At 42.1% G+C, this 25491-nt stretch overlaps 2 protein-coding genes and 2 non-coding genes across 17 annotated transcripts in view; 3 read left to right on the forward strand and 1 right to left on the reverse strand.

Moving 5' to 3' along the window:
* Positions 1 to 11243, forward strand: part of LOC146205879 (uncharacterized) — a 71707-nt gene extending 60464 nt beyond the window's left edge. For all 14 annotated transcript variants that reach the window (XM_084590533.1, XM_084590534.1, XM_084590532.1 and 11 more), the window contains 3 exons: positions 3894 to 3956; positions 4063 to 4230; positions 10643 to 11243. In XM_084590533.1, the coding sequence (XP_084446659.1) occupies positions 3894 to 3956; positions 4063 to 4230; positions 10643 to 10762 (351 nt within the window). In that variant the 3' untranslated portion in view covers positions 10763 to 11243. The remainder of the gene's footprint in view (positions 1 to 3893; positions 3957 to 4062; positions 4231 to 10642) is intronic.
* On the reverse strand, positions 5875 to 5947 carry TRNAP-CGG (transfer RNA proline (anticodon CGG)). Its single transcript has one exon. It is a non-coding gene; the product is annotated as a tRNA-Pro (tRNA).
* Positions 6162 to 6234, forward strand: TRNAL-CAA (transfer RNA leucine (anticodon CAA)). The gene has a single exon. It is a non-coding gene; the product is annotated as a tRNA-Leu (tRNA).
* Positions 11244 to 13651: 2408 nt separating the features above from the next.
* The window catches only part of RanBPM (Ran-binding protein M), a 45923-nt gene continuing 34083 nt past the window's right edge, over positions 13652 to 25491 (forward strand). The window contains exons 1-6 of the mRNA XM_084590549.1: positions 13652 to 13893; positions 15120 to 15284; positions 16463 to 16653; positions 18862 to 18963; positions 19044 to 19126; positions 24386 to 24498. Of these exons, the coding sequence (XP_084446675.1) occupies positions 13701 to 13893; positions 15120 to 15284; positions 16463 to 16653; positions 18862 to 18963; positions 19044 to 19126; positions 24386 to 24498 (847 nt within the window). The 5' untranslated portion in view covers positions 13652 to 13700. The remainder of the gene's footprint in view (positions 13894 to 15119; positions 15285 to 16462; positions 16654 to 18861; positions 18964 to 19043; positions 19127 to 24385; positions 24499 to 25491) is intronic.

Genomic DNA, 25491 nt, shown 5'->3' on the forward strand with positions numbered 1-25491 from the left:
AGCAGTTTTCAGCTGTAGAGAGTGAAGAAGATATTCCTTGAAGCACAAACTTAGGGTCAGAGGAAGGGCAGAGAGCTTGTCTTTGTCTGGAAAGTTGGTCATCCTCAGAAAGAATTATAGATAGAGGCCTCTTTATTTAAAGAAAGGCTTTAGTGGGATTAAGGAAAAAGAAGTGTGGCATGCACTGGGTCTACAAAAAAAACCCTTTCCAGATAAAAGCACATGTATTGTTCATTGATTTCAGGCTTGCCCTCGCTGCCATTGTTCAAAGTAATATTTTGTGCTCCAGTTGTTGTGATACTGTCTAGCAATAACATGCATTCTTTAGCCTACCAGATTTGCAACAGCTTGTTCTATACCGTGTTTAAGGAAGAACTTAACAATTCTGCAGCAGAAATAGCTTCATTGTGTTTTCTTCCACAGATACTGATTGGTATAATGCCCATAGCTGCGAATTTGCGACAAACCGAAGATAAGTTATTCTCCAGAAGGGAGCATTTCAACTGCAGTTCAAAACAGTCTTTTAAGAGTGCAGGGAGAGCAAACATTTCTTTTATTCAACAAATTTCTGCCTATTCTTTTCACAACATTAGCCACACAATGTAACACGCTATAACTATTGTGAGGTATGCTTAGATGTAATGCATTAAACTTTCCGATGGACTTGAATAACACATTGCGGGCCAGTTGGTTGATCATCACAAGGTAAAACAGCACAAAACCACACACAGGACGCAGAAAGGTGAGATGAACACAGGTGCTGACTGACAACTAACGGTTTATTGTTCTGATACCTCAGTAGATATACAGCCGGCATCAAGAACAAGAAAAAGAATACAGCCACATCGCGAACAGAGATCAAGCAGGAGCGCTATGATCACCCAGGTCCCGATATGAAAAGCAGCTCCTTATCTAGAACGGCTATGAAAGGAGTGCTTACACAGTGATTTTGCAGGCTCGCAATATTCTGAGCCTTGATAATTTCTCGCGTGGTTTTGTCGCCACACAAAACACAGAAAGAATATTGCGAGCCTGCAAAATCGTTGTGTAAGCACTCCTTCCATAGCCCTTCTAGATAAGGAGCTGCTTTTCCTATCGGGACTTGGGCAATCATAGCGCTCCTGCTTGATCTCTGCTTGCGATGTGGCTGTATTCTTTTTCTTGTTCTTGATGCCGGCTGTATATCTACTGAGGTATCAGAACAATAAACAGTTAGTTGTCACTCAACGCCTGTGTTCGTCTTACCTTTCTGCGTCTTGTGTGTAGTTTCGCGCTGTTTTACCTTGTGTTGTTCTGATGGAACAAACTTATTTTGAAAATCCATTCTGAAAAGCTGCCCTTTGATTTTTGCACTCTAAGCTTGATTCACAGGTGCGCAGGCTAGTTTTCATTAGGAGTAGTGCTTTCGCCATGAAATCTTAGTGCACTTTAACAAAAAATGCAATTATTTTTAGTGCATGTATGCACATTTAACACTGTTGATATTTGCCTTGTTACTAAATCTTTTGCGTAGCTCAGCTAACATAATTGTTTATTCAAGTAGTTAGCAGTTCTACAGGGTGATATTTTTTAACATTTCCAGATTATTTTGAAAAAATACATCCTGTTTAGCTTAGCTGGCCAAATGCGAAGTAGTATGTATACTGGCACATCCCGTTTCACTTCACTTTCAGTTCAAGGTTAGGGTTCCAGGCTTCAAGCAAAGATCTCTGAAATCGATGTCTACGGGCCTTAGTGGTAATGCACCATAAAATTTTGGGACTGCTTAATGCACCTTGAGAGAGCAGTGCAATAGTGGTGTTTTCGAAGTAATGAAGATAACAACATGCAGTGCACAGTGAGGGAGAGCGGCAGTCACACATGCGAGGTGATACTATCTATAGAACTTTCATGCAGTGGACAGCAAGGCTGATCAGTTTGAGCCGCTACAGGGTCAAACCCAGTCGCGGCCACATTTATTCCCTTCACCTCAAAAGCTTCAGACATTCACTGACAACAGTTCCTTTTGACATTGGAAGCTTTAATGCTTGTGCACAGAAATTGCAAGACGTCTGTGCAGATGGATTGTGCAGCAAAGAGGACATTACTTATATGATATCACTCTATAAACAGATGATTAATTAACTAAAATTAGCTAATAAACTTTATTTTCGATTTGAGGAGGCAGGATTGTGTTGAGAGATCAAAGGCTGTCAAAATCGTAAGTGAGCCCAGGTTTTTTAATTTTCTTTATTGGCAATATTGTTTGGAATGCCAAATGTCAAGATTGCACATTTCGAAGCTAGTTGAGTTGGATGCATGTTGCATATTTATAAAATGTTTTAGTGAGGGCAGCATTGTCACCAAAATCATGCTAATTGCTTCTGCATCATAAAATGTACAAATTGCATCTGTATTCGCAGCACTCTGGCAACACTGTTTCAAGTCCGTGCCGTATGAATGTCAAAAGATTTTCCAGTACATATTTTTGGCACAATATATTTCAAACCACGGTGCCGGTAAAGAAAATTTTAAAACTAGGCTCACTTTTGATGTTGACAGTCTTCAGTTTCACAGCATAATCCTGCCCCTAAAATAAAAAATAAACAAGCGAGCATTTGACTTTAGTTGAATTATTTTCTAATTATTGAGTTCTATGCACGTAATGTCCACCTTGCTGTGCAATCTGCCTGTGTGCTGTATCATGCCAGTGTGTGCATTAAAGATCCCCAGGTGGTCAAAATTAATTCAGAGTCCTCCACTATGGCATCCCTCATAGCTCAAGTCGCATCGGGACATTAAACCCTGCATACCGCAGAGTACTAGACTACAAGCCGATGCGGCTCTCGCAGCTTTTAAAATAAAAATCAGTAAACAGAAAAAAATGACCTAGTAGTATATACAGGGAATATATATTGGCATTGAAGTTAACTATGCATCGTCCTGAAATTTAGCTGATTTTGTTTTTATACTGCATTAGAACAGAGGTTCCCAAAAGGGTCAAAGCAGTTCTTTTATGGCTTCCAAGTACTTATTCCACGCAGACCTCAAACCCAACTTTCCTTTACCTACTCCATTTTGGGGCTAATCATATTCATTTCTTTATCACAATATTTTGGCCATTGTTTACATCAAATGTGGATATCTTTTTAGGGATTGTGCATTAGCATATTCATTTGCATGCACAATAGGCAGGAAGGAGCAGAAAGCAAGACATGGGGTGTTCCTCAGCATTGTTTGAAAGCCACTTGCTTTTCTCAAGGCCAGATATGTTAGGAATCCCTGCAGTAGAGCGCTTTTCTTAAAGAAAGCTGTTGCTCCATACTAACATTGTCAATATGATTGGTTCATGCCCATTGGAATTAAGGCATTCAGTAAAACTAGCAAGATGTGTTTAGTACAGGAGCTCTCAGACTAAGCTGCATGCAGCCCTTGGGTTTTTAGGAGTGCTTTTTGAGCTCTGTGAGCATCTAAAAGAACCTTAACCATAATCATTTTTCTACTTTGTTTTTGGTCTAATCATACTGCAATTGTTCATAGCAGACTGCCTCAATCCACAGCCAGTCCTATCGATTTAATTCAAGCATTTTTTTTTTTTTTCAGGTGTCTTGTGTGTGTTTCTTTTCTTTCCCTTTTTTTTTTTTTTTTTTATATATGCAGATTGAACAGGAAAGAATGGAAGCCAGGATATAAGAGGTTACTCGGCACTTTTTGAAGTCCTAAGGCTTTTGATAGATTGAGGACTGCAGATTTAGTGCATAAACCTTTGTGACTGTGATGTACCTAGTATAGAAAAAAGTATGTTGCAGTTTTTAATATTGCTGAAGCAAATTCTACATTGCACATTGGCAGCTGCCTATTGAGGTATTGCAAGGGTTTCTGACTGCAGAGGTTTCCGTGGCAATCTTTTTCAGGTTCAGTCAAAAAACATGCTTGCAGCACAACTTCAGACTCACTTGGATTCTGCTTTGAAGCAGGTAAGGATTGTGGCTTATTGTCTTCTTAATCCTTGAGAGCTAGGGCAATGCTTATATACAATGGCATTTATATCCTGAGCATGACCAGCTTCTCTTGTGATTGCAGGTTGAAATGAGTACCCAAGCACTACATAATTTGGAAAAAAAACTTCAGCTCTCTAGGGAGCAGTGTGAAAGCTTGAAAGAGCAACTTGCATCCGCACAAGACAAGCTACAGGATGCTGAAAAGGCTACACAAGTGGAGCGCATGGCTAATGCACAGTTCCAGGCAGAGGTACTTACATTACAGGTGGCTTTTAAACAACTTGCAGGCATTTGATGATTTACTATATGTGCTCATGTTAAGGCCACTCCTTCCTCCAGGCCTGACACTCGGAAATTTTAAAAAAATTAGCACATAGCAGTTGGATTTAACATGAAAGTTTCCTTGCACAACATGTTCCGCAGAGTGCTGCCAAGAGTACAGCCTAACCTTTTTCGTAACATTTTTGACAACCAAGTGAACAGAAAACCAGGTAAGGTGAGAGCCACCCTGTGCCAACAGCTGTGGATCTCTTGCACAAAGCACCCATCAGCCAAACTATCATTATGGTGGCACGTGAAACCCCATTGCTACACATGCTTATTTCCACATTATTGTGGGGTAATGTGACATTTGACATTAAAGTGGTCTGTCAGCCTAGTTTGTTGCATGTAGCTCCTGCAGGTTGCCATATCGCCTAGAATTTCAGTATATTATGTTCATATATAGTCCCCCTGGCCCATGCTAAATCATCTTAAAATATGAGTAATTGCACAAACAGTACGCTTAACTCTTTCGTTACTACGTCTATTCAAATAGATCACCGGTGATCGACTCTCTGAAGTGGTAACCGCATGAGGCGACAACCCCTGGCGATCCATCGCGCGCCCCCGCCGCCAACGCCTGTCATTGCCACTGGTGCACACCGCACAGAGCGACGGGGCTCAGCGACAGAGGCGCGCGTTATCAGCATAGCTCGGTTACCGCGGCTTCATCGTTGGGGCAAGGGGAGGGCAGTCACGCTATATCCCATTTCTAACACTAAACAGCATGAAGTACGATGATAACACTGATGAAATTTCTTATAACGCATCGCATTTCAAAGGGTCGCAGCGCAGCGGTGTGCTGCTACTCTGTGATGGCGACTTGCATTACATGCAAGAAGTGACTTTCTCCCTCTCCTTTCAAAAATTAACAATTTTTAGCCACGCTAACCCTTTTTCTTTCATTACCCTAACAAGCTTTTACTGAATTATCTTGATGCGCTCATATATATACGGATGAGACGAAGTGAGTGTCTGCAGGCACCAGGTTCTTTTCCCAAACCGGACTAGGAAAACTTCACCCGCAAAAAAAAAGAAAAAAAGCCAGAACGGAAGTTGAGAACCCCAGAGCCTTCTGCGATTGTCTTCCTCGCAAGCTGCTTCCAGGCGACGCGCAAAATTTTCTAAAAACACAGAAACAGCGACGAGTGGCAATGTTTTGGCAGCCCTCAGCCCACCGCGCGATGCCGTCGCACGGCTTGTCACCACGAATTGTTGCCTCGCACAATTAGCGCGTAAATCGCAGATTTTGACATCTTGGAATCATTTCTCGTGCACCTAGTGTCACCCAGTGGTTAGTATAGGCACTGCACTTGTAAAGCCCGTTTAAATTTTTCGGCTCTCAACCAATGTTACTAGAACAAACTCAGGCAGATAAATGAAGGGGAAATGAGGGTGCTCGTTAGAATATATTAAGGGAAGAAGCCAACAGTCGGCGAGGCCGAGAAAAGTATTGGAGATTGTACTTTATGTCTTCTTTTTTTTTAATTTTTACTTCGGTAATCACATAAGTTAGTAATGTAATCTGTTTAGGGGAAAGATAAATAAACACAAAGTAGAAGGAAAAACGGCGTGCCGATGGTGGGAACCGAACCCACGACCTCCGAATACCGCGTCCGGTGCTCTTCCAACTGAGCTACATCGGCCGCTGACCCCCCTGCTACTTTCTTGGGTATTAATGTTGTCCGTATACGAACCTTGAGAGTGTTCACCAGCGCCACCCTCAACCATAGCGGTGGACGTGGAACATCCTGTGTTACCACCAGCATCACGTAGAACGTGATCATGGCGCTGGTGAACACTGTCAAGGTTCATATACAGACAACATTAATACCCAAGAAAGTAGCAGCGGGAACAGCGGCCGATGTAGCTCAGTTGGAAGAGCACCGGACGCAAAATTCGGAGGTCGTGGGTTCGGTTCCCACCATCGGCACGCCGTTTTTCCTTCTACTTTGTGTTTATTTATCTTTCCCCTAAACAGATTACATTACTAACTTATGTGATTACCGAAGTAAAAAAAAAAAAAAGTAAGACATAAAGTACAATCCTCAATGCTTTCCTTGGCCTCGCCGACTGTTGGCTTCTTACCTTAATTAGAACAAACTCAGTTTCACAGCTCCGTCCGGAGTGGTGTCCCCGGTGGCAGTCGCGCGAACTAGCGGCTGCAGTTGACTCTTGCTTCTTGTCGGGCACGTCGTCTGCTACACGAGGTGCAGAAACATGGAGCGCCCGGCATACACATAGCTTTTACATGCTGTCGTTGCACTCTACATGGCTGCATTGCAGTTATGACTACATTATGACAGTTTTGGTTTCGAAGGCATACATTACCTCAGTGAAAGCTTTTGTGTGATGCGAAATTTAATGCCGTGAGACAACTGTGACAGCGTTGTCGACTGTGGATTGAGCATTGATTCTCTTTTGAAGCATGTCAGTGAAGCAAAATTGAGCACGGGGCTTCCAACTCAGAGCTAATGCTAAGAGAGGAGACATATTAAAACTGCAGAACAATTCGACAAGCCGGATGATCACAAAAATTAAAACATCTTCAAAATAACTGAGCATGCAACGTAGAAAACGCAGCGAGCTGCGGCAGCTAACAAGAAAAAGAAAAAAAAGGATAATGAACGAATTAAGCCTTTAATTATTTGATTGAAGGGATGACTCTTGGCCGCTGTTGGAGTAGTTAGGCAGTTAGGAAGGGTGGGAGTGTAGCTTATCACTTCTTCGCGGTTCTTCAATCTGTTTCTCGTTAAAAGATAAGCATCTAAAAAGCTCAGAAGATCTAGATCGGAATCTACAAGCTAGGCCTTCCAGACTTGCAATGGCTGGTACATCAAGCTCCTGCCTGGACTGAGGTATGATATGTTGAACGGCTTCATAACTGCATTTTTGTGAGGCGGGCAAGCGCAAAAGCTTATAAGCTTCTGAATGAGCTCAAGATATGCTACCAACCAAGCTTATGAGATCCTTAATGCATGCATTGAAGTGAATTTGCTGCAAATATGGTTTTTGCTGTTGAAGCAATACAAAATCACATGGTAAAAAAAAAAGATAGAGGAATTTAGGAACACTAACGCTCATTTCCCACTTGACACACACACGCGTGCAAACACACACACACGCGCGCAAACACACAGAGGATTATGCTGCCTACTCAAATATTTCCCAAAAGCTCCTCTTAATTGCGTGTAACCTTGCAATGTTTTTCTATGTTGATGAAGTCAAGTTCTGATTGTTTGCTGCATTTCATTAGCATTTGGCATTAGTGTTGTTGACAATATTGAATTTTTGTCATTTTTTTCTTGCTCCAATAAATAACAATTAGGTTCATGCAATTCACTTCTATTGTCGTTTCCGGTGTTGTAGATACCTTAAATATCGTGTTTTAAAACTGCAACCTTGTGCTATAGCTAGTTTGAAATTACATTTACTTCCCCTACAAGCAGTGAAATTATGTCGTTTTTATTTTCTGTGTGTGTCTAAAGGGGGAGGGGAATCTCTCAAGGGTGCGACTTGATTACTCGTAATATAAGTTTTTTGAATACGCTTGTTCAGTCGTTTCCTCTCGCAGTGCACACGCCTATTCTCACTGATTCCTTTTTTAGTGAACTCATACTGTCCTGACGTTAATAATTTTTTTTCTTCATTGCTATATATACGGGAGTGCGAGAGTGCCGATCCGGAGCTATGGTCCACGCCATACCTCGAAAGTTAGACATTAAGAAAATCGCTTGTGATTAGGCGACGACGCAGGCCGTTTATGCGTAATCTGTGTTCACTATATCGTTTGACGCTAGCAGCCAGACTTCATGCACTGCATGAACAGGCTGCCCAAGCTAGCAGATTTCTGCATGCAACACCATTGTAAACGTGATACCCTGTGCGTTACCATTTAAGGTTAGAGTGCTCCTATGCACTGAAAAGTTGACATTTGTTTGCATGACAGGATCTATGCCCTGAAAGAACATACTACAAAACACAGGCCAGGGAGTAACGCAAGAAACAGTGCTTGTGAGCAAGCCGATGGCGCTCACACTTGTTTCACAGCATTAATTCAAATGAATTTCGCATAAGACAAACACGTTCTCCAAGGTAATGCGTCGCTTCGAAGCCAAAGCTGTCGTAATGTAGTTATAATTATACTGCAGCCATGTACAGTGCAACAGCAGCGTGCAAAAGCTACGTGTGCGCTGGCCGCTCCATGCTTTTGTGCCGCGTGTAGTAGACGACGTCCCCGGCAAGGAGCAAGAGTTGACTGCAGCGCCACTAGTTCTCGCGACCACCACTTGGGACACTCTCCTCCGCTCGGCGGTATGGGGAGCTGTGAAACTGAGTTTGTTCTAGTAACGTTGCTGGCGGCGTTCTGATTTTTGGTGGACCTTTTTGGAAACTAATGTGCATGTGTTGTTGCTAAAAAGGGCGTGGTGGCCGCACCTAAAAAACGAGTGGCAGGCTTTTTTTTTGTGGAAAAAGCCTGCCACTCATGGTTATGCAGCATTGATATCAATTTTTTGTGATCAAAAGACGTCCAGCAAGTCAAATATTGTATATATTGTCAGATTTGTTATCTGATGGTGTTGAGTGGTGGTAATAGCCCGAAAATGACACCAACTATACACTAGTGAGCTTTGACTCTGAGTCCGGGTGGTTTTATTCCGCAAAATGCATTCCAGGTGCTTCGCCGCATGTCCAACATGTATACCCGGCCTTTACAGCCAGTTTGAAGCAGTTTTGGTTTGCTGCGTCGCGAAACCCAGGAACTGCTTCACCATTTGGCTCGAGAAATGAGGCTGTTCCCACCTGTAGTTTTTTTTTATGTAGCTGAAGAATGGCACTGTACAGATAGTTTATTTTTTAGACAGTGCTACTGGGTCATTGATGTTCAGTATGTATGTTCTAAATTTTCTTTGTTAATAATGTGTCTGTGGATATCGTACCTTTTGTACCTTATTTTTATCAGCTTGCCACAAAAATGGCAATTTTATGATTTTTTTGTGTGTTCCCTAATGAATTTTGTTCTTTGTAGCTTATGTTTTTGGAAAGAGCATTCAATTATGCGCAGTTTCTCTTGTTGCAACATGTCCTGCCGTCTTATTTGTGCTGGCAGAAAAATATCTTCTGAGACCTATGAAAAACAGCCATTTTCTTGCAGTAACGAAAGAGTTAATATGAGTTCCATTCTAGTCTCAAGAAAGGAAAATAACTTTTGGATGTAAGGGCTGCACGTCGACCAAAATCTACAGTTTTGTGCAGCTTTATCAAAACTGTTTTGAAAAATTCTGCTGCCTCAACCGGAGGCTCATTTGTGCTCAAAACAGCGCCAAAGTTTGTGTGTTGTTGACCCTTCTGTTACGAGGGGAGTTTGACCATGGTGCTTTCCTGGTTTGGCCGCACATGATAAAAAACCGAGAACTGTCTCCGACAAGATCGAGGAGAAAAACATGCCAAGCTTCCAACAAAGTGCAGCTGTGGCGCCATCTGGTGACACTGGAGAAAAGTGCCGCGGTTCGAAAGTGCGCAGGCAAGCATGGCACGTTTTTGTAATGATGCTAGATGACGCTACCGCTGCCCTTCGGCAGAAAATTGCCATTCACGTCTTTCGCTCCTTCAGTCTCATCGTAGGCAGTTCCAGTTTCTCATCATGCGGGACCTGGTTTGGTCCCGCATGATGCCTTACCACACAACAAAAGGGAGAACAGTGCGCAAGCTTTGTGTGCGGTTTCAGTGCAAATGAGCCACCGTTTGAGGCAGGAGAATTTTTTAAAACGTCTCCAGTAAAGTTGCAGAACACTCCATAAAGTTAGTGCGGCTTTTGCACAAATGTATATGGTATGGTCGTTGGTCAAATGCATCTGGAATGATGCATGGTCTGGCTGTGGTGTCACATTGCCATGATGTATGCAATTGACTACCAATCACAAGATGTCTTGAACTTGATATATGATACACAGAGCCCAACCTTGTGTTAGCAGTTTTAATCAGTATCTGGTCATTGTGCTAGCTAGTCCTTTGGGCAGTAAATGTTTCCTTCTTGTGTTTGGCATTTCTTGCTACTACCAGTTTAATTTTTATTACAAGTTTGGTGAATCAAAAGCATTGATGTTTCATTGACATAATGGTAAAGGTGCTGTGCATGCCTTTGGGCCACAAAAAGATTTTTTTTTTTTTCGGCTGTGGTGTTATTGTACGGCGGATAGACTGTGCAGTTGGCACGTTAAGGGAACACTTGAGTGCTATGAGCAAATTTAACGTTTCTCCATTCATACTTATGTACCTTGAGTGCAAGTAATGTCTGTAGATATTCTGGACATAATCTAGTAACGATTCTCATCACACAGATACAAAACTTGGCCCTCACAGTACAACATCTGCAAGCCGCACTCATCAACCTGAAGAAGAATGGTGGCCCTTCCTCACGAGAGTCATCATCAGGCGTGCCTAGAGTCCACGATGTCTGAGCTGTAACCAGAGTGTAATCCGACGGGTACAGGTGCCCACAAAGGTTGATGGAACGCAAAAATTATACCTTTAAGGACCAAAGAAATTCGGGTTTTTATTTTTTTTACATGTTTCGAGAACTTTTGAGGGCACCTGTACAGTGACAGATGCTGTAAATAAAAGTACCTGTGGCTGTGGCATTGCCATATGGATTATGCTTTTACATGATAAAGATTAAATGAACATTCCATGTCATGACTACAGACAGATATTTTGGTCACCAGTTGGACTTAAGCGATACTTTTTAAATATTTGATCCTTCCCTTCACCTCCTGATAGCATGAAAAAAGTTTTATGCAAGTATGCTGGTATGGGTGGTTATGTTGCCTGCCTTGTGATAAGTGCCAGGATTAAATTTGAACAAGAGTTCTGGCTTAAGAGTGCAATATCATTAAGCTTAAAAGATGCATATTTTTATGTTAATAAACATAATTCTTCAAACTGTGTCTGTGTTTAATGCATACATATTTCCTTCTTTGTTACAGGCAAGCACCAGAAAAACCTGTCATTGTTCAAAGAGTGAATTGTAGTAAATTTTACTGAAAACGCATTTTCCTTCCCTTAGGTAGTCATGGAAGCTGCATATGCGAATGTGTTCAGTTTTCTTTTGTAATGTGAATGGCAACATGAGCTCCGACATGTACTACTTATCACAAACCCTCCGATGACCATAATTTCTAGAATATTGCACTTTGTGAGCATCAAAGTGATGTTATCGAACGCTATGTTATGATATGATGTTATAACATCACACCATGATAACATAACACATCAAAGTGATGTTATGGAGGGCTATGTTATGATACGATGATGTTATAACATCACACCATAACTTCTAGAATATTGCACTTTGTGAGCATCAAAGTCAGCGCTATCTTTTGCATCAATAGGTATGTACCCCTTTTATCCACTGCTATCAAATTGAGTTAGGATTAAACCTTTACTCTCCGCATGAGAAATTTTATGGTATAAAGTGACAGACTCAATACATGCAAGATCTAAGAGAATAATATATCCCGATGGCTTTCCCTGCTTATAAAATGCAGTGTGGTTGACAGTTAAGATCCCTTCAGAGTGCCAGTGCGTGTACCGTAGCTGCATGTCAAAACAAAGGACCTGTAATTCACGTGGTCTGATGTCATTCCATTTGGATGCACTCCTGCTCCAAATAGCATGGCACACACTTGCATGTTCACCCTAAGTGTTGACCACCCTGTGCATGCATGAAACAAATGTGCATGTCCAAGCGTTTACGCGCACACACTAATAGTGACCAGGAACATATAATTCCTGGGACTGAGACAGGGAAAATAAGGAAGTTTTGCATTGTGCTTAACTGACCTTTCACAAAAGCACTCCTGCAGAAGTGAGCACACACATTCCCTGTGTACTCAACATGCCTTGAATGCGAGCAGACTGCTGTGGGGCATGTCGGATGTGTTCAACTTGAGGATATCTATGGCTTTCATTCCCTAATCGGAAGAAGCAAAGGTGTAAATCGATGCTCTTTATCTTTCTCACGAATCCAGTGTACAGTCGTGGACAAAAGTGGTATGTATACACGCGAACCGCAACGATTGCATTTTTTCAGTATAAAAAAATGTACCACACAAAATTGCTTGGATAAGATGGAAAATATATAAAGGAGGGTACGTTATGCATGTCTCAGAAATAACTGCTACTCTGTCGGAAAAATCTTGCGGGCAGATTTCTCTGAGCGCGTGTATACCACTTTTGTCCGCGGGGGTACGTGTAGCATTGTGCTGATTCTTGTCATGTTAGAATTGATTGTCATGTTAGATTAGAGCCCTGCCTGCTCGTAATGGTCTGGTTCCTGCTCTCCCGCGTTCAACAATCTGGCTCTGGGCAGTCAAAAAGCACAGGAGTTTATCGCAACATCCTACTGTTGGATGATGCAAAAGCTCATCCTCTGTAATTCGAACGACTTTTTGCAAACGAGAAGTAAAGAAACACCAGGCTCCGGTCTTATTTGAATAAGTAGGCATCACATGTGGGGTTAGAGAAAAAATCTTATCCAAAAGCGGGTACCAAGTAGGCCAAGCGCACAGCAAGAGACTTCCACACACACACAAAAAAAAATGTACTCGGTAATACACGTGATTAACATTCGGTGATTTTTTTGTTGTTGATAGTCCTTTTCTTGCGAAAAAAATATATATATATATATAGCACTCATTCAAATTGGGTGAAAGGACTTGTACGTAAAGTGTGTAAAGGCCCCCGCAATGCAAGAGCTTCTGGCTTCACCCACTGCAGATATTTCCTCCTAGTTTCAGAGAACGTTCTGAATGTCAGCGCAACTGTTCTCACACCTTATAGGCATCTTGCAACAGAGCATCCATTGATGAAATAAGGTTAATGTGACGGGAACTAGCATCGATTTTCGCAGCCCTTACTGTTGAGTGGCCGCATCGGCGTGACCTGCTATCACAACGATTTACCTCAATGGAGACATGACTGCAATAATTGCAGCATTTATACAGATTAGTGTGGGTGAAAGTTAAAGCTGCGCAGGTGAGTCACTCCGGTTACTCAGATGGACCCAGTGACGGTACCTACAGCCTAGAAGGATGCTGTGCAAGCCATGACGACAAACGAACGACGGTGGCAACGCTACCAACGATAACTATATAGTGCCAACAGTGCTTCATCACTGAAGAGCCAACTCCATCGATTTCAACTCTAACCACGCTATCGCGCCTCCTCCACCTTTCAAGCCATCTGCGTTCTGCAATCTCTTTCTCTGTGGTTCTGCTTTCCCGCTTTCCCCGTGTTTCCTTCCTTCAGCTGATTCGCCTTGTCGCTAGGGGGTTTGGAGTCGAGGAAACGCGAAGTGACGTATTTTACGTAAATGCATCCGGGTAACTTCGTATTACAATGGCGACAATGAATCAGGCATTTGGGGGAACGGAGTCTACAACATCATATTCACAGCAGCCAACTGATCGTCTGAAGTTATTGTATCCCGCAGTTAATGAAGAAGAAACCCCTCTTCCTCGATCTTGGAGCCCAAAGGACAAATTCACCTACATAGGCTTGTCACAAAACAATCTTCGAGTCCACTATAAAGGTTAGTGGTACAAAAGGGTGGTCGCAAGTACTGTGCTTGTAATGCTTTCGTAATCTGTTATAATTTGAAATCTTTTTCAGTGTAGAATTTGCTGTAGTAGGTTGATATTGCTGCACTAAAAATAACTATAGCCTTGTGCTCAGCGTCCGCAATTTTGTAGGTGTACCATCATGACGCACGCACTAGAAGATCTCAGCTGTTCACGGCCAGAAAGGTGCTGACAGATACTGTTCGAAAACAAACTGTTCGAATTTTGCTTAAATAGGTCATATCATCACACTGGCGATTACCGTTGCCGTTGGCGTCCTTTCATGCGAGAATTCTGAGTATGTTGGGAACTAGAAATATACGCTACTGTTACTAAGCTTTAATAAACCTACTCATAATTTCGCGTTATTTTGTGATGCATGCTTGGTAACTGTGCTTCGTTGTACCTTATTACATGCCCTCGTGAATGTCTGAGTCTTGTACCGGTAATTGTTTATCATTCACTGTCCAAAGCCAGTGGTCTTACCTTTAGCTGAGGGTCGATACATTTATTTGTTTACTTTTGTTAGCTACTCTTATTGCTCTAGGCCTACTGGCAGTTTTGATAGCTGCCCTAGTATTAAAACGTCTTCAGCAAAAAGGGCCGATTTTTGTTTCCTTTGTACCTTAAAAGAAAATTTGTTGCAGTAGAGCTTTCTGTATACGCACACGGCAGTAGCTTTCTTTGTGGGAGACGCCGCTGATCATTACCCAAATTAGTAATCATTGCTTGTGTTGTGCTTTTCATAAACTGGGCATGGTCTATCTCTGTATTCATATGTTGGTATCTTGATGTAAACGGAGAATATACTGTCGCGGTCGTGGCGCACTATTTAAGAAGGAAGAAAGACGGTGCTAATGGTCAGTCTTCTGAACTTTCTGCGCAAGCATTCTGCTCAGTGTCATCTCTGCAAATATGATGGAAACTTGACGGTTTCACAATTCTTTTGCGCTTTCCAGCATGCTGACATGTGAATGTGCTGTTTGCATTCATGGTAGAAAATGCATATAGCACAGCCATGTGTACTACCTCTGCTTATGGGTACTATGTGGTTTGTCATTGCAAAGTGCAGCCATTAATATTGAGTATTCATGTTGGTATTACCCTCGCGAAAATTTACTCTTGTTACCTGATAGCACTTATGGCTTTATTTGTATAACTGGTTGAATTGTCATTAAGCATGTGTGTTTTTCTTCAGGTATTGGAAAGAACCACAAAGATGCTGCTAGTGTTCGTGCCACACATCCAATTCCTGCAGCATGTGGCCTTTATTACTTTGAGGTCAAGATTATCAGCAAGGGCAGGGATGGCTACATGGGTGTGGGCCTGTCTGCCCAGGGTGTCAACATGAACAGACTTCCTGGTTAGTTTCTGGATTTGGTCTGTTTGTTGTGTTCTGTTCACATTTATTCTAAGGAGTGTCTATTCCACTGGCAGCCAGCAGAATTTCATGGGCAAAACTGTCCCAGCACTCACTTCCTATTGGCTATTTAGAGCAACAGGGTTCCATTTCCCTTTCTCTTGGTCCGGGTTCTCCTGGCACTGTTCATTTTGACCACATCTGGTTGAAGCAGTTTTGCAATGATACAGCTTGTGCACCACAAGCTTGAAAGTAGCTCTTGTGGCTCTTTATTTTGCGAGGAGACTTAACTTCAAAGCAGGTGGTCTTAATCCAAGCAGTTTGATATAACTAAAAGCGGAAGCATTAAATGACAGTTTGCGTCATGTATAACCAAGAAGATAAGCTAAGATGGGAAAGGGATCACCTTAAGCTTCAATTAGATAGTTCATAGTGGTGCTCAGACCGTGCTGTGCCTCTCCCAAGTATTGAACTGAGCAGTGAACCTACCTGTAGTATGTTTTTCTCGTTCCTTCAGTGTTTCCATGCTTTATTAATATTATTTGCCATGAGCAAGCTGTTATTCAACTGTTCATGGTTCATGTTCATAGGCTGAAATTACGTGCCACTATTTTATTGCACTAGATAATCGAATCCCGGTTGTGGCGGTTGCTTTTTAGTGGAGGTGAAAAGCTAGGCTTTCGTATGCTGTGCGATGTCGGTGCACGTTAAAGAACCCGAGGTGGTTGAAATTTCTGGAGCCCTCCACTACGGCGTCTCTCATAGCCTGAGTTGCTTTGGGACGTTAAACCCCCATAAACTAAACTAAACCAGACCATTGCAGTGCATGCTGCACACACTGTCAGGGGTGCTTTGTTTTCCATAAGACAACTGTTTGAATGTGAAAAATCAGTTGGTCATTACAGTTGCTTGCCCATGCTCTTCTGTCAGGCATGCCTTTTAAGGGAAACCACAACAGTTCACATGATCTCTTCACTCCCATGCACGGTTGTACACTGCACACACACACACACACACGCGCACACACACACACACACACACACACACACACACACACACACACACACACACACACACACACACACACATTGCATCTCGTGCATGTAACCCTTGTTTGCAGAGCACATTCTAGTTTCTCAAGCAACAAAATGATTTTTACTTTTTGTGTGGATCCTTTACAGGTTGGGACAAGCATTCTTATGGGTATCATGGGGATGATGGCCATAGTTTTTGTTCCAGTGGAACTGGTCAGCCTTATGGCCCAACATTCACAACTGGTGACGTTATTGGTTGTGGAGTCAACCTTATCGACAATTTATGCTTCTACACAAAGAATGGCCACAATCTTGGTGTTGCCTTTACAGACTTACCGGTGAGAATCTGTGACTGTTATCATAGTTACTGTTTTCATAACTTCTTGTAGTTGATGAATAATGGGAGATCTTCCACAGCTGCGTACTGTTGAATAGACTCGTAACCTGTGAAGTCTTACAATTATACGTTTGCTTACAGATTTATTATTGCATTTTCATAGTTTATTCATGTTGTAAATTGCCCCCGTATAAACATTTATGAGCTGTTGTTATACATTCCGGTGGTATTATTGCAACCTCTGCACTCTTATCCTCTCTTTAATCCTAGAAAGGAAACTAAGAAATGTATCAGGTGGATTCTGCAGTTGTAAACTTTAAGGAACCAAGACAGGCTATTATTAGTGCAGTTGCGTAAAGCAAATGAGCAATAGGTATTTCATTACTCATCACTGCAACCCAATAATTTTTGAGCTTGGCGTCATTGGGGTACCAAAGATGTCAGCAAATAAACTGCTCCTCCTTCTCACCTCCCACTGCTCGTACACTACAGGATACCAGGAAAAAGAAATTAAGAAAACAGCTCTGGGACTGCATCCACCTATAGACATGCCATTGGTTGATGTCCAGTGTGCAGACTTGTGGTCTTCGCATTCATTTTCCTGAGCATGGGCTTTGTCCCCTCTGCACATCATGATCACTGCCTTCCTCTTCCTTTTCATCTTCATTGTCTGCAATAATGGACACTGAGCTTGAAGCGCAACTGCCACCAATAGAAAGATTCGGCAGTGGCAAATCTGAGCCATGTGCACGACGGCATTGGCCTTGCTCGCACACACTCGAGGAGCTTGTGCAACAACAGCTACCTAAAGTGTGGTCGTCAGGGCTTCAGGAAACAGCAGCCTCCGATGGCCTTTCACTCACTGTGACATCACCATATGGTTCCAGAAATCACCACTACCTGCTGGCATATGTGCCTGTAAATGAAAAAAAATGATGGTTGTAAAACTTTATATTATAAACTGCTGGCTCCATTCCAAGGAGGTATACTTTGGGCAGAAACATTTGCTCTACACATTGAACACATTTGCTGGCAATCTTTTAACCCATTTCCCAGTCCCTTTGAGTTCTCTTTAGCTGAGGTAGGCAGGGCAGCCTCACGAAGTTAGGTTGAAACCGCATGAGGTTGCCCATCCCTGCTCAATGTTATATCAGGGTTCTCAGTGCTGGGTAGCTATAAAAGTGGCTCTAAGAACCCTTTCTCTCTGTGCCATTGAAGGCTACAGTTGAAGGCTACAAAAGCTCCTTGTTCGTTTGGTTACTACAGGTGATAAAACAGCTGGTTTGATTTGTGGGCAACTTCATGAGGTTGTCCACCTGTACTTAGATGCTATTGTGCATAATTATGCTGTGTAATGCTCACCAGAGCTGAGGGGTGGAGAGAATGGAGTGCGGCTTTTAATGCAGCAATTAAAATGAATAGGATCATGCTACCCACTTGCACACTCTGAACATGTCAGTGGTGGCAGAGGCTGTTCCATATGGGGAGAACACTAATGCTAATGCATACTCTGCCATACTAATTTTATCTTATCGTCTGTGAATATCTGTTTACAATAAAGTTGGTTCTCATGCTCCATATGGATTTTTCACCATTTTTCCGTGGATAAAATTCTATTAGTGGCTGAGAAAGTTGCATTTAAATATTTTTCCATTACCAAATTCGAACTTGCGACATTCATGCCGGGGAGGAGTGGTTGCCGCCATTTTGTAGTGAATGGCAGTGCAGCATTGCACCTTAATAATCGATGTTGATGCAACCATTTTTCTTGCAAAATTAGTCAGGGATAGCGGCTTCTCTATTTTAGTGTTTTCTAGTTTATAAAAGCTTATTTTCCATGAGAGTGGCCTCTTTGTCGGCAGAATGCAGTACCCCATTTGTGCAGGGCATTTTCAGTTTGTCCTCGGTGTCCCTTTAATGCCTGCTTTCATGTTCATGCTGCCTGAACTGCAATGACAAGTTTTATTGGTAAACATTGTGAGCATACTATGCTTTATTGTTTGGTTGCATAGAGACTGATTTGCCATTCTTTGGGCTAGTGTTCATTGCTAGAGTGTGAGGTGTGCTCAAGCACTTGATGTATTTATTGCAGGAGAATGGAATGCTCAGGGTTAGTTAATTTTTTTTGTGTGTATTTAGACATATAAAAGCTTTAGATTTCTTCATATTTTTTGATATTTTGTTATGGCTTTTTTTTTTTTTTCTGCAGCCCAATTTGTACCCCACTGTTGGTTTGCAAACACCAGGTGAGGTGGTGGATGCAAATTTTGGACAGTCCCCTTTCGTCTTTGACATTGAAGACATGATGAAGGTAAGTTCAGAGTGTACACCTGTGCTTGTGCATGAGTGCAGTTGAACTGACAATTCTATATTATTGGACAAATTTGGAAGGAGCTGATGATGCGGACAAGGAGTACAATAGAGAGGTTTCCAGTCAATGACAAGCAAGGTGAATGGCAGACTATATTACACAGGTACTGTTCACTACGCTTCTCTTTTCTCATTTTGTTCAAAATACATTTATAACCATTCTTCCTTAATATGTCAAACGATTAAGTTTTAATATTCTAAGAAAAATTGTCCAAGATCAATGTTGGCACTCCTTAGTCTTTTCCTGCATGAGAACATGTGCATGCACATGTGCTATCCGCTATCTCTTTCTGTTTCACATAAATTGTTAATTCTAGAAAGAGTTGATAGGTTTTGGAAAAATAGGAAGAGAGCAGCAATATTTCATTTCACCTGGTGCGCTTTGGAGAATGACTGGTTACTTGGGTAGTAGTTAATGCATTGGTAACTTTTATTGGATATAGGTGCCAGTTGGAAAATGTTGGGTTTACAATTTTTTTTTTTTATACCATCAAGAAAAAGTTACTGTGTATGAGAGCCAGACATCTCCATAAATGCCTGCTATAAGTGATACTGCACTTGGCGATGAGCATTAGCTGACAACTGCCATGGCATACTAAAGTTGACACTTGGCTCATTACGTAAAAAATGATTAGAAGAATGCTAGCTTTTGGATATTGAGCTATTTGATGTCTCTTCTAGGTGCTTTTCAACACTGTTTCTCATACTCAGTTCCACAACCCTAGGAATCTGTAAAGAGCTTTTTGGATTTTCTTTAACCTCCTCTTTTCCTTTACCTTATGTTTTAAACTAGTCATACTGTAATTGACTGTAATGAACCATCTCATTATATTTGCAGCCAGTAGTAATTGTTGTTTGTAATTGAATTGTCGTTTGTCTCTGTGCTTCCTTACTATGACAGGAATAGTAGTGCTGTTCTACGATACATTGGCATTGGTGTGTGGCAGCAAAGGAGTGAAGCCTCTCCCTGCCTCCACCCTCAATGAGGACCCCACTCATCTGAAGGCTATGAGAAAAGCGCTCCACCCATATTCATCTTGTACAACCTCCACCTTCCAAAAAGCCACCACCCACCATAAATCTATGAGAAGCCCTTATCATCCACACACCCGCCTTCAACCCCCCAAAAGCTCACCGCCCATTTACATGGCCACCTCCAATTTTACTTTGTGCCTTCAAATAACACTCCAAAAGACCTCAGTCCATCTGCACCCTCTAGAAACTTCTGCCTACCAGAATCCATGAGAGGAGTGCACCACACACCCACCTCTACACTCTGCCCACCTGAAGCCCACCACCCACCTACTATATGCCAACCTCCATTCCTCACTTCATACCCTCAAGCCACCCTCCAGAAGCCTCCACCCACCAGAAACACACACACAGAAGAGAGATGATAAAGTGATGTCAGAATCAAATGTAAAGATGCAGTGGGAAGGTGACCAAAGCAGAAAGAAAGGAAAACATCCCTTGCTGGCACTGCTTTGTTGCATGAGTTTGCAGGATCATTTGTTTGTCTTTTTTTTTTTTTTTTGCATGCATATGTGCATGTTATGCAAAAAGGGACAGAATCCAAGGCGTAGGCTTTCTCAGCACCTTTCAAAGGTCATGTGGTTATAGAATGCCTGTTCTAAAATAAAAATTGGAAAGCTTTTATGCATCTAGTTTGCTCCAAGTGCTGATTGTTTAACATTACATAGTACATTAGGCACCGTATATTGCAAATTATAAGTCAACTCTCAAAACCCCCTTTAACAAGTTTGACTCCAAATATAGGTTGACAGTAACTTGTGCTGCAGCCATATCTCTCGGGTAAGTTTTTCAGAATACCGAGTAATGAAGAGAAACATTTATTATTGTACTAGACACCTGCTTATGATTCATTGTCGCTCGGAAGAAGGACGCAGTCGCGCTCATTGTCATTTTGTGAACAACTGCCGCTGCTGGCCGTCTAAAAATGTTGTCCAGTTGCTGCAGAGACCACATCGGTTAGCAATCCATCCATACCAAGCACTTCTGACACATTGTGCCACTTCGATCAAGGAAGCGTGCTTCATCCGCTTTGTCAGGTTCTTTGGGTTTTCCTGCTGGAACCATACATTCTAAAATATTGTAGCACATGCCTTTGCTAGGGGGTTGTAACAGCACTGAGGCTCTTTCTTTTATTGTCGCGATCTCAATTTCAAACTGCGTATCAAAGGCAAGGTATTATTGGGACTCCAGTACACAGAAGGAACAATGTGTAGCAGTACACATGGAGATCTCACTTTGTTTCTTTATCCCCCCATGCACTTTTCCGACGAGTCAAATTTCTGCCCTTCCACTATGTTGTTTTTCCTGCACAGAGGATCATTTACCACTTGAATGCCACACTGTACTGTTGCAGTGGTTTTGGTGACATGTTGGTGTTCATCTGACAGCAAAACAAGCAAAAGAAATCATGCATACTGCTGCCAGCGACAGTCACTGAAGCAACGCCAGCGAAGAGAAATGGAAAAATGGCAAATAGCCATGAAAACATGCACACGCGTCTGGGCACACATGACCAGCCGCATGACTTAGGATTGGATTGGGCTGGATCTGAGGCATGGCATTGTCAGTTCTTATGTGGAACGCCCATGGTTTTGCCTAAACCACGCTGAAGGCATGCACTGCAGCGCCGGTAGCATTGTGTGTAACCGTCACCCGGCTGAAGCGAGTGGTTGCTGTGGGGGCCGTGTTCAGTTCCGTTAACATTTGTTAGGGTTATAACTATTGCCTAAAGCATCTGTCATCAAAGAGAGTTGAGCAGGCCCCCTCCTAGTGTATGACCTTTAGAGAGAAGTCGTAAGCCGCTGTCAAGTTGTTTATTCGCTCCCCAACTGGCACCCGGAGCACTCATTGTAGTGTATGCGCACGTCAATAGGTCACCACAAGACTGCACCCTTGCTTCTCCTGAACAATGGGGATAGACACATCAGAGCTTTCACATTATTCCTAACTCCTCAACACCTTGAAAAAACACAGGAAGTGCCGCCTCGAGTTCCTCAAATAGCCTCTCGCTCGCCTCTTGCCTTGAAGTAGTGGTTTTGTGTGTAAATTTAATACCTGAAGGCCCGCCAACACGTGAACCCGCGCGCTTTAAAGAAATGTGATTACTGAAAATAAGTAATTCTAACAAAAAAGGTGTAAAAGAAAGGTAGGAGTTATTTGAGTGATTCTTGTATGAACCAGAATTGTATGTTTAGTAAATAGCATATAATTACTGGACAGCATCCTCAGAGCCATGCCATCAGCAACAACTGATATAGAAAAGATTTCTGCTGGTCCAAGTGGCTTTACTGTAGATAGATTCTACTGTATCAGTAATAAAAACAGAGGTGTTTCCCTCACCGATCAACTTCACAACTAAAGTACGCTTATGAGCACCACTTGTTGTGCAAGGAGGCCAGAAACTATGCTGCAGATGTCGCTAGTTAGGCTCAACTGGCAGGAAGATGTTAAGGTTTAATTTTCTTGTCGATCATCATCATTAGCCGGACTATACCCACTGCAAGGCGAAGGCCTCTCCCATTTTCTTCCAAACAACTCGGTCCAGTGCTAGCTGCATCCACTTGACCCCTGCATATTTCTTAATCTCATTCACACACCTAATTTTTTGTCGCCCCCTGCTACATTTCTTACCTTACCTTGGAATCCAATTGATTACTCTTTGAGATCATCGGTTATCTTCTCCGAACTACATGTCCTGCCCATGTACATTCCTTCTTAGTTTCGACGAATATCAGTAACAATTTATTTCTCTGGCCCACTCTGCATGCTTCCTATCTCTTAACGTTACACCTACCATTTTCCATTCCATGGCCCTCTATGTTGTCCTCAACTTAAGTAGAACCCTTTTTGTCAACCTCCATGTTTCAGCCCCATAGGTCAGTACTGGTAGTATGCAACTGTTATACACTTTCCTCTTGAGTGATACTGGTAAACTTCTAGTCATCATGTTTGAGTACCTTCCAAATGCAATTTCTTGCCGATAAATGCGTCTTTTGTGGCAAGGAAACTGTCAGCGTAGTCAGAATGAGCCGGAGAATCAGTTCTTAGTGAACGAAAATTGGATGGAGATGTCCTCTGCGTCTCTTAAGATCAAATTTGAAGCTTGCTATTTGAACTTATGTTGTGAAATAGTTAATAATTCAAGTTAGAGAGAATTGCAAACAAATAGATTAGAAGAGCTATTGGTGATGCAAGGTTTGCAGGTATGAATGCATTGCATATTAATTGGCTGTACTTCGAGCGTGTCTTTTTTTTTTTTTTTTTTTTTCGGGCTAGTGCTCTCTTAACTAATTGCAGGTTCCACTGGGTGGGCAGAAGCACTATACGGCACTCCCAAATATGCTGTCACAAGACCGGATGCCTTTTAGCAGGAGGGCAGAAGTTGGAGGACTTCCATCCAGTAATAGATCAGGCGTGGTTGCACTACACCGAGAGCGATTGAGAGTATACCAAGCTGCTCTCTCTTCGAGTGGGAGTGTGAAGGAAGTCATACAACATGAAAACGTCATATCTCTGCCGTCTTGCTTGTTTTTGTTTTTTTTAACGTGGTAACATTAAAGGTTCCATTACACAGTAAATTGGCCATTGGTGTTGAGAGCGAAAAATTAAAAATTGCGCATGGCACTGGCAGATGGTAGCAGGCAGCTGATGTGGCCATACACTGATTCTTTGATGGTTTGAGCGACCTAACGAGAGCCCATCATATCAGAAAGCTCTATCGTGTCGCACCCTTAAAGGCGGATCTTTAGTGTTCCCTGTCATTTTTTTATTTTTATTTTTCTGCCGGTGACAGCGAAAAGGGCAGCTGCTAAGCATCATTGCTCGGCTGGCTATGCACACTCATGTCTAGTCCATGCTGGTACCTCAGTTACCATTGTAGATGTGTAGTTAACTTTGTCTCTGCAGGAGATGGAGGATGGGGTCTTGTTGACAGTCATGTCAATCATGCTGTCAAGCTGTGGCTAGTTGGCACGAGAAGTATGACTGAAAAACAAGCTTGGTCGTGTGGCATACTGCTCTCGGATCACGGTGATCATTCCAATGGTGGAACATGCACTCCCTTGCTCACCATGCTACTGCGCTGCTCTAGTGTCTCTGCTCTCGTCCGCCCAGTGTAATGCTTTGCTGTGCTTGTCGGCAATGAGAGGTTTTGTACAGACTTCTGGGCACAAGTACCCCTCTCCTCCACAAGATATTTCAAGTAAATTGGCTGTGCAGTTTTGTAATTTCCAACAGATTTTGTAATTCAAACTTTGGTACTAATTTTCAGTTTAGTGGGAGCTGGCATTATGGTTTTCTTGCTTCAGTGTACTGTCCTTACTCATTTTCAGAGTTGTTCAGACTTACCTGGTTCACCATGGCTACTGCGCAACAGCAGAAGCCTTTGCTCGCAGTACTGGCCAGTCGTTTGATGAAGACCTTTCTTCCATCAAGAACAGGCAAAGTATGTCTTGTTGAACATCTGCATCTACTCATAACAGTCTGTGGATATTGCAGCACACACGTTAAAAATGTACAGAACAGCATTTGTTAATTTATTGGTCAGCTGAATGTTCAAACTCAAGGTGCAAGTTCAAACTCGAGGTGCATTGATAATTGGACTTCAGTAGACTCGTTAATTCAAATATACAGGACCAGAGATTTTTGTTTGAATTATAATAAGCACACCTTAATATCATCCAAGGTTAAATATGATTATCTTCATGGGTATTTTCTGCACAAAAATATTATTTTGAAGCTAGGGGTGTGCGAATATGGAAATTTTTTAATATGAATATCGAAAAAAAAGTGCCTTCACATATTGAATATGTCTGATTAGTGAAAAAAGTGGAAAATTAAGAAGTAGCGAACATTGTTTGTCTTGTTTATTTCAGAATGTACACGATATTTAAAGTAAAATTAAACTAGAATTGCACAGAAATGCATGCCCTACTGAAAGATCCAGTATAAATTTTGTGCGGAATTATGTATACTTTTTTTTTTTTTAATTTTTCTTTGTACTGAAAGGATCTGCATGAAACCAGATGTAGCTGTCGTATTGTTGCTTAATACAGTGAACTCCCATTAATTCAGCCTTCAGGGGACCAAGAAATGTCCAAATTATCCAAAAGCTCGAATTATCAAATGGGTCTGAAAAAAACTACCGAAAACTGTTTGCATCGCAATAATTTTGTCTAATAAACACCCTGCACAATGATTTGTCTGCGTTTGAGGTGAAACCGAAGTGAGAGTGATGTTTCTTTCCTGCTTTGTGAAGTGCTTTGCTTTACACACACTGTTGGGAAGGTCCTCTTCTCAAAAGGGAGGTCCCTATTCACAAAAGTACCCCATCGCATTCTGAGCATGCTGCAAACTGCAGTGAATTCTAACAAGTTTTGGTGTGTTTGGTCGTTTTTAAACATTCGAAAATTTCCAATATCTGTTCTCGAATGCAAAT

The sequence above is a fragment of the Amblyomma maculatum genome, chromosome 1 (assembly GCF_055883805.1).
Source record: "Amblyomma maculatum isolate TAMU_Amacu chromosome 1, ASM5588380v1, whole genome shotgun sequence".
NCBI lineage: Eukaryota > Metazoa > Arthropoda > Arachnida > Ixodida > Ixodidae > Amblyomma > Amblyomma maculatum.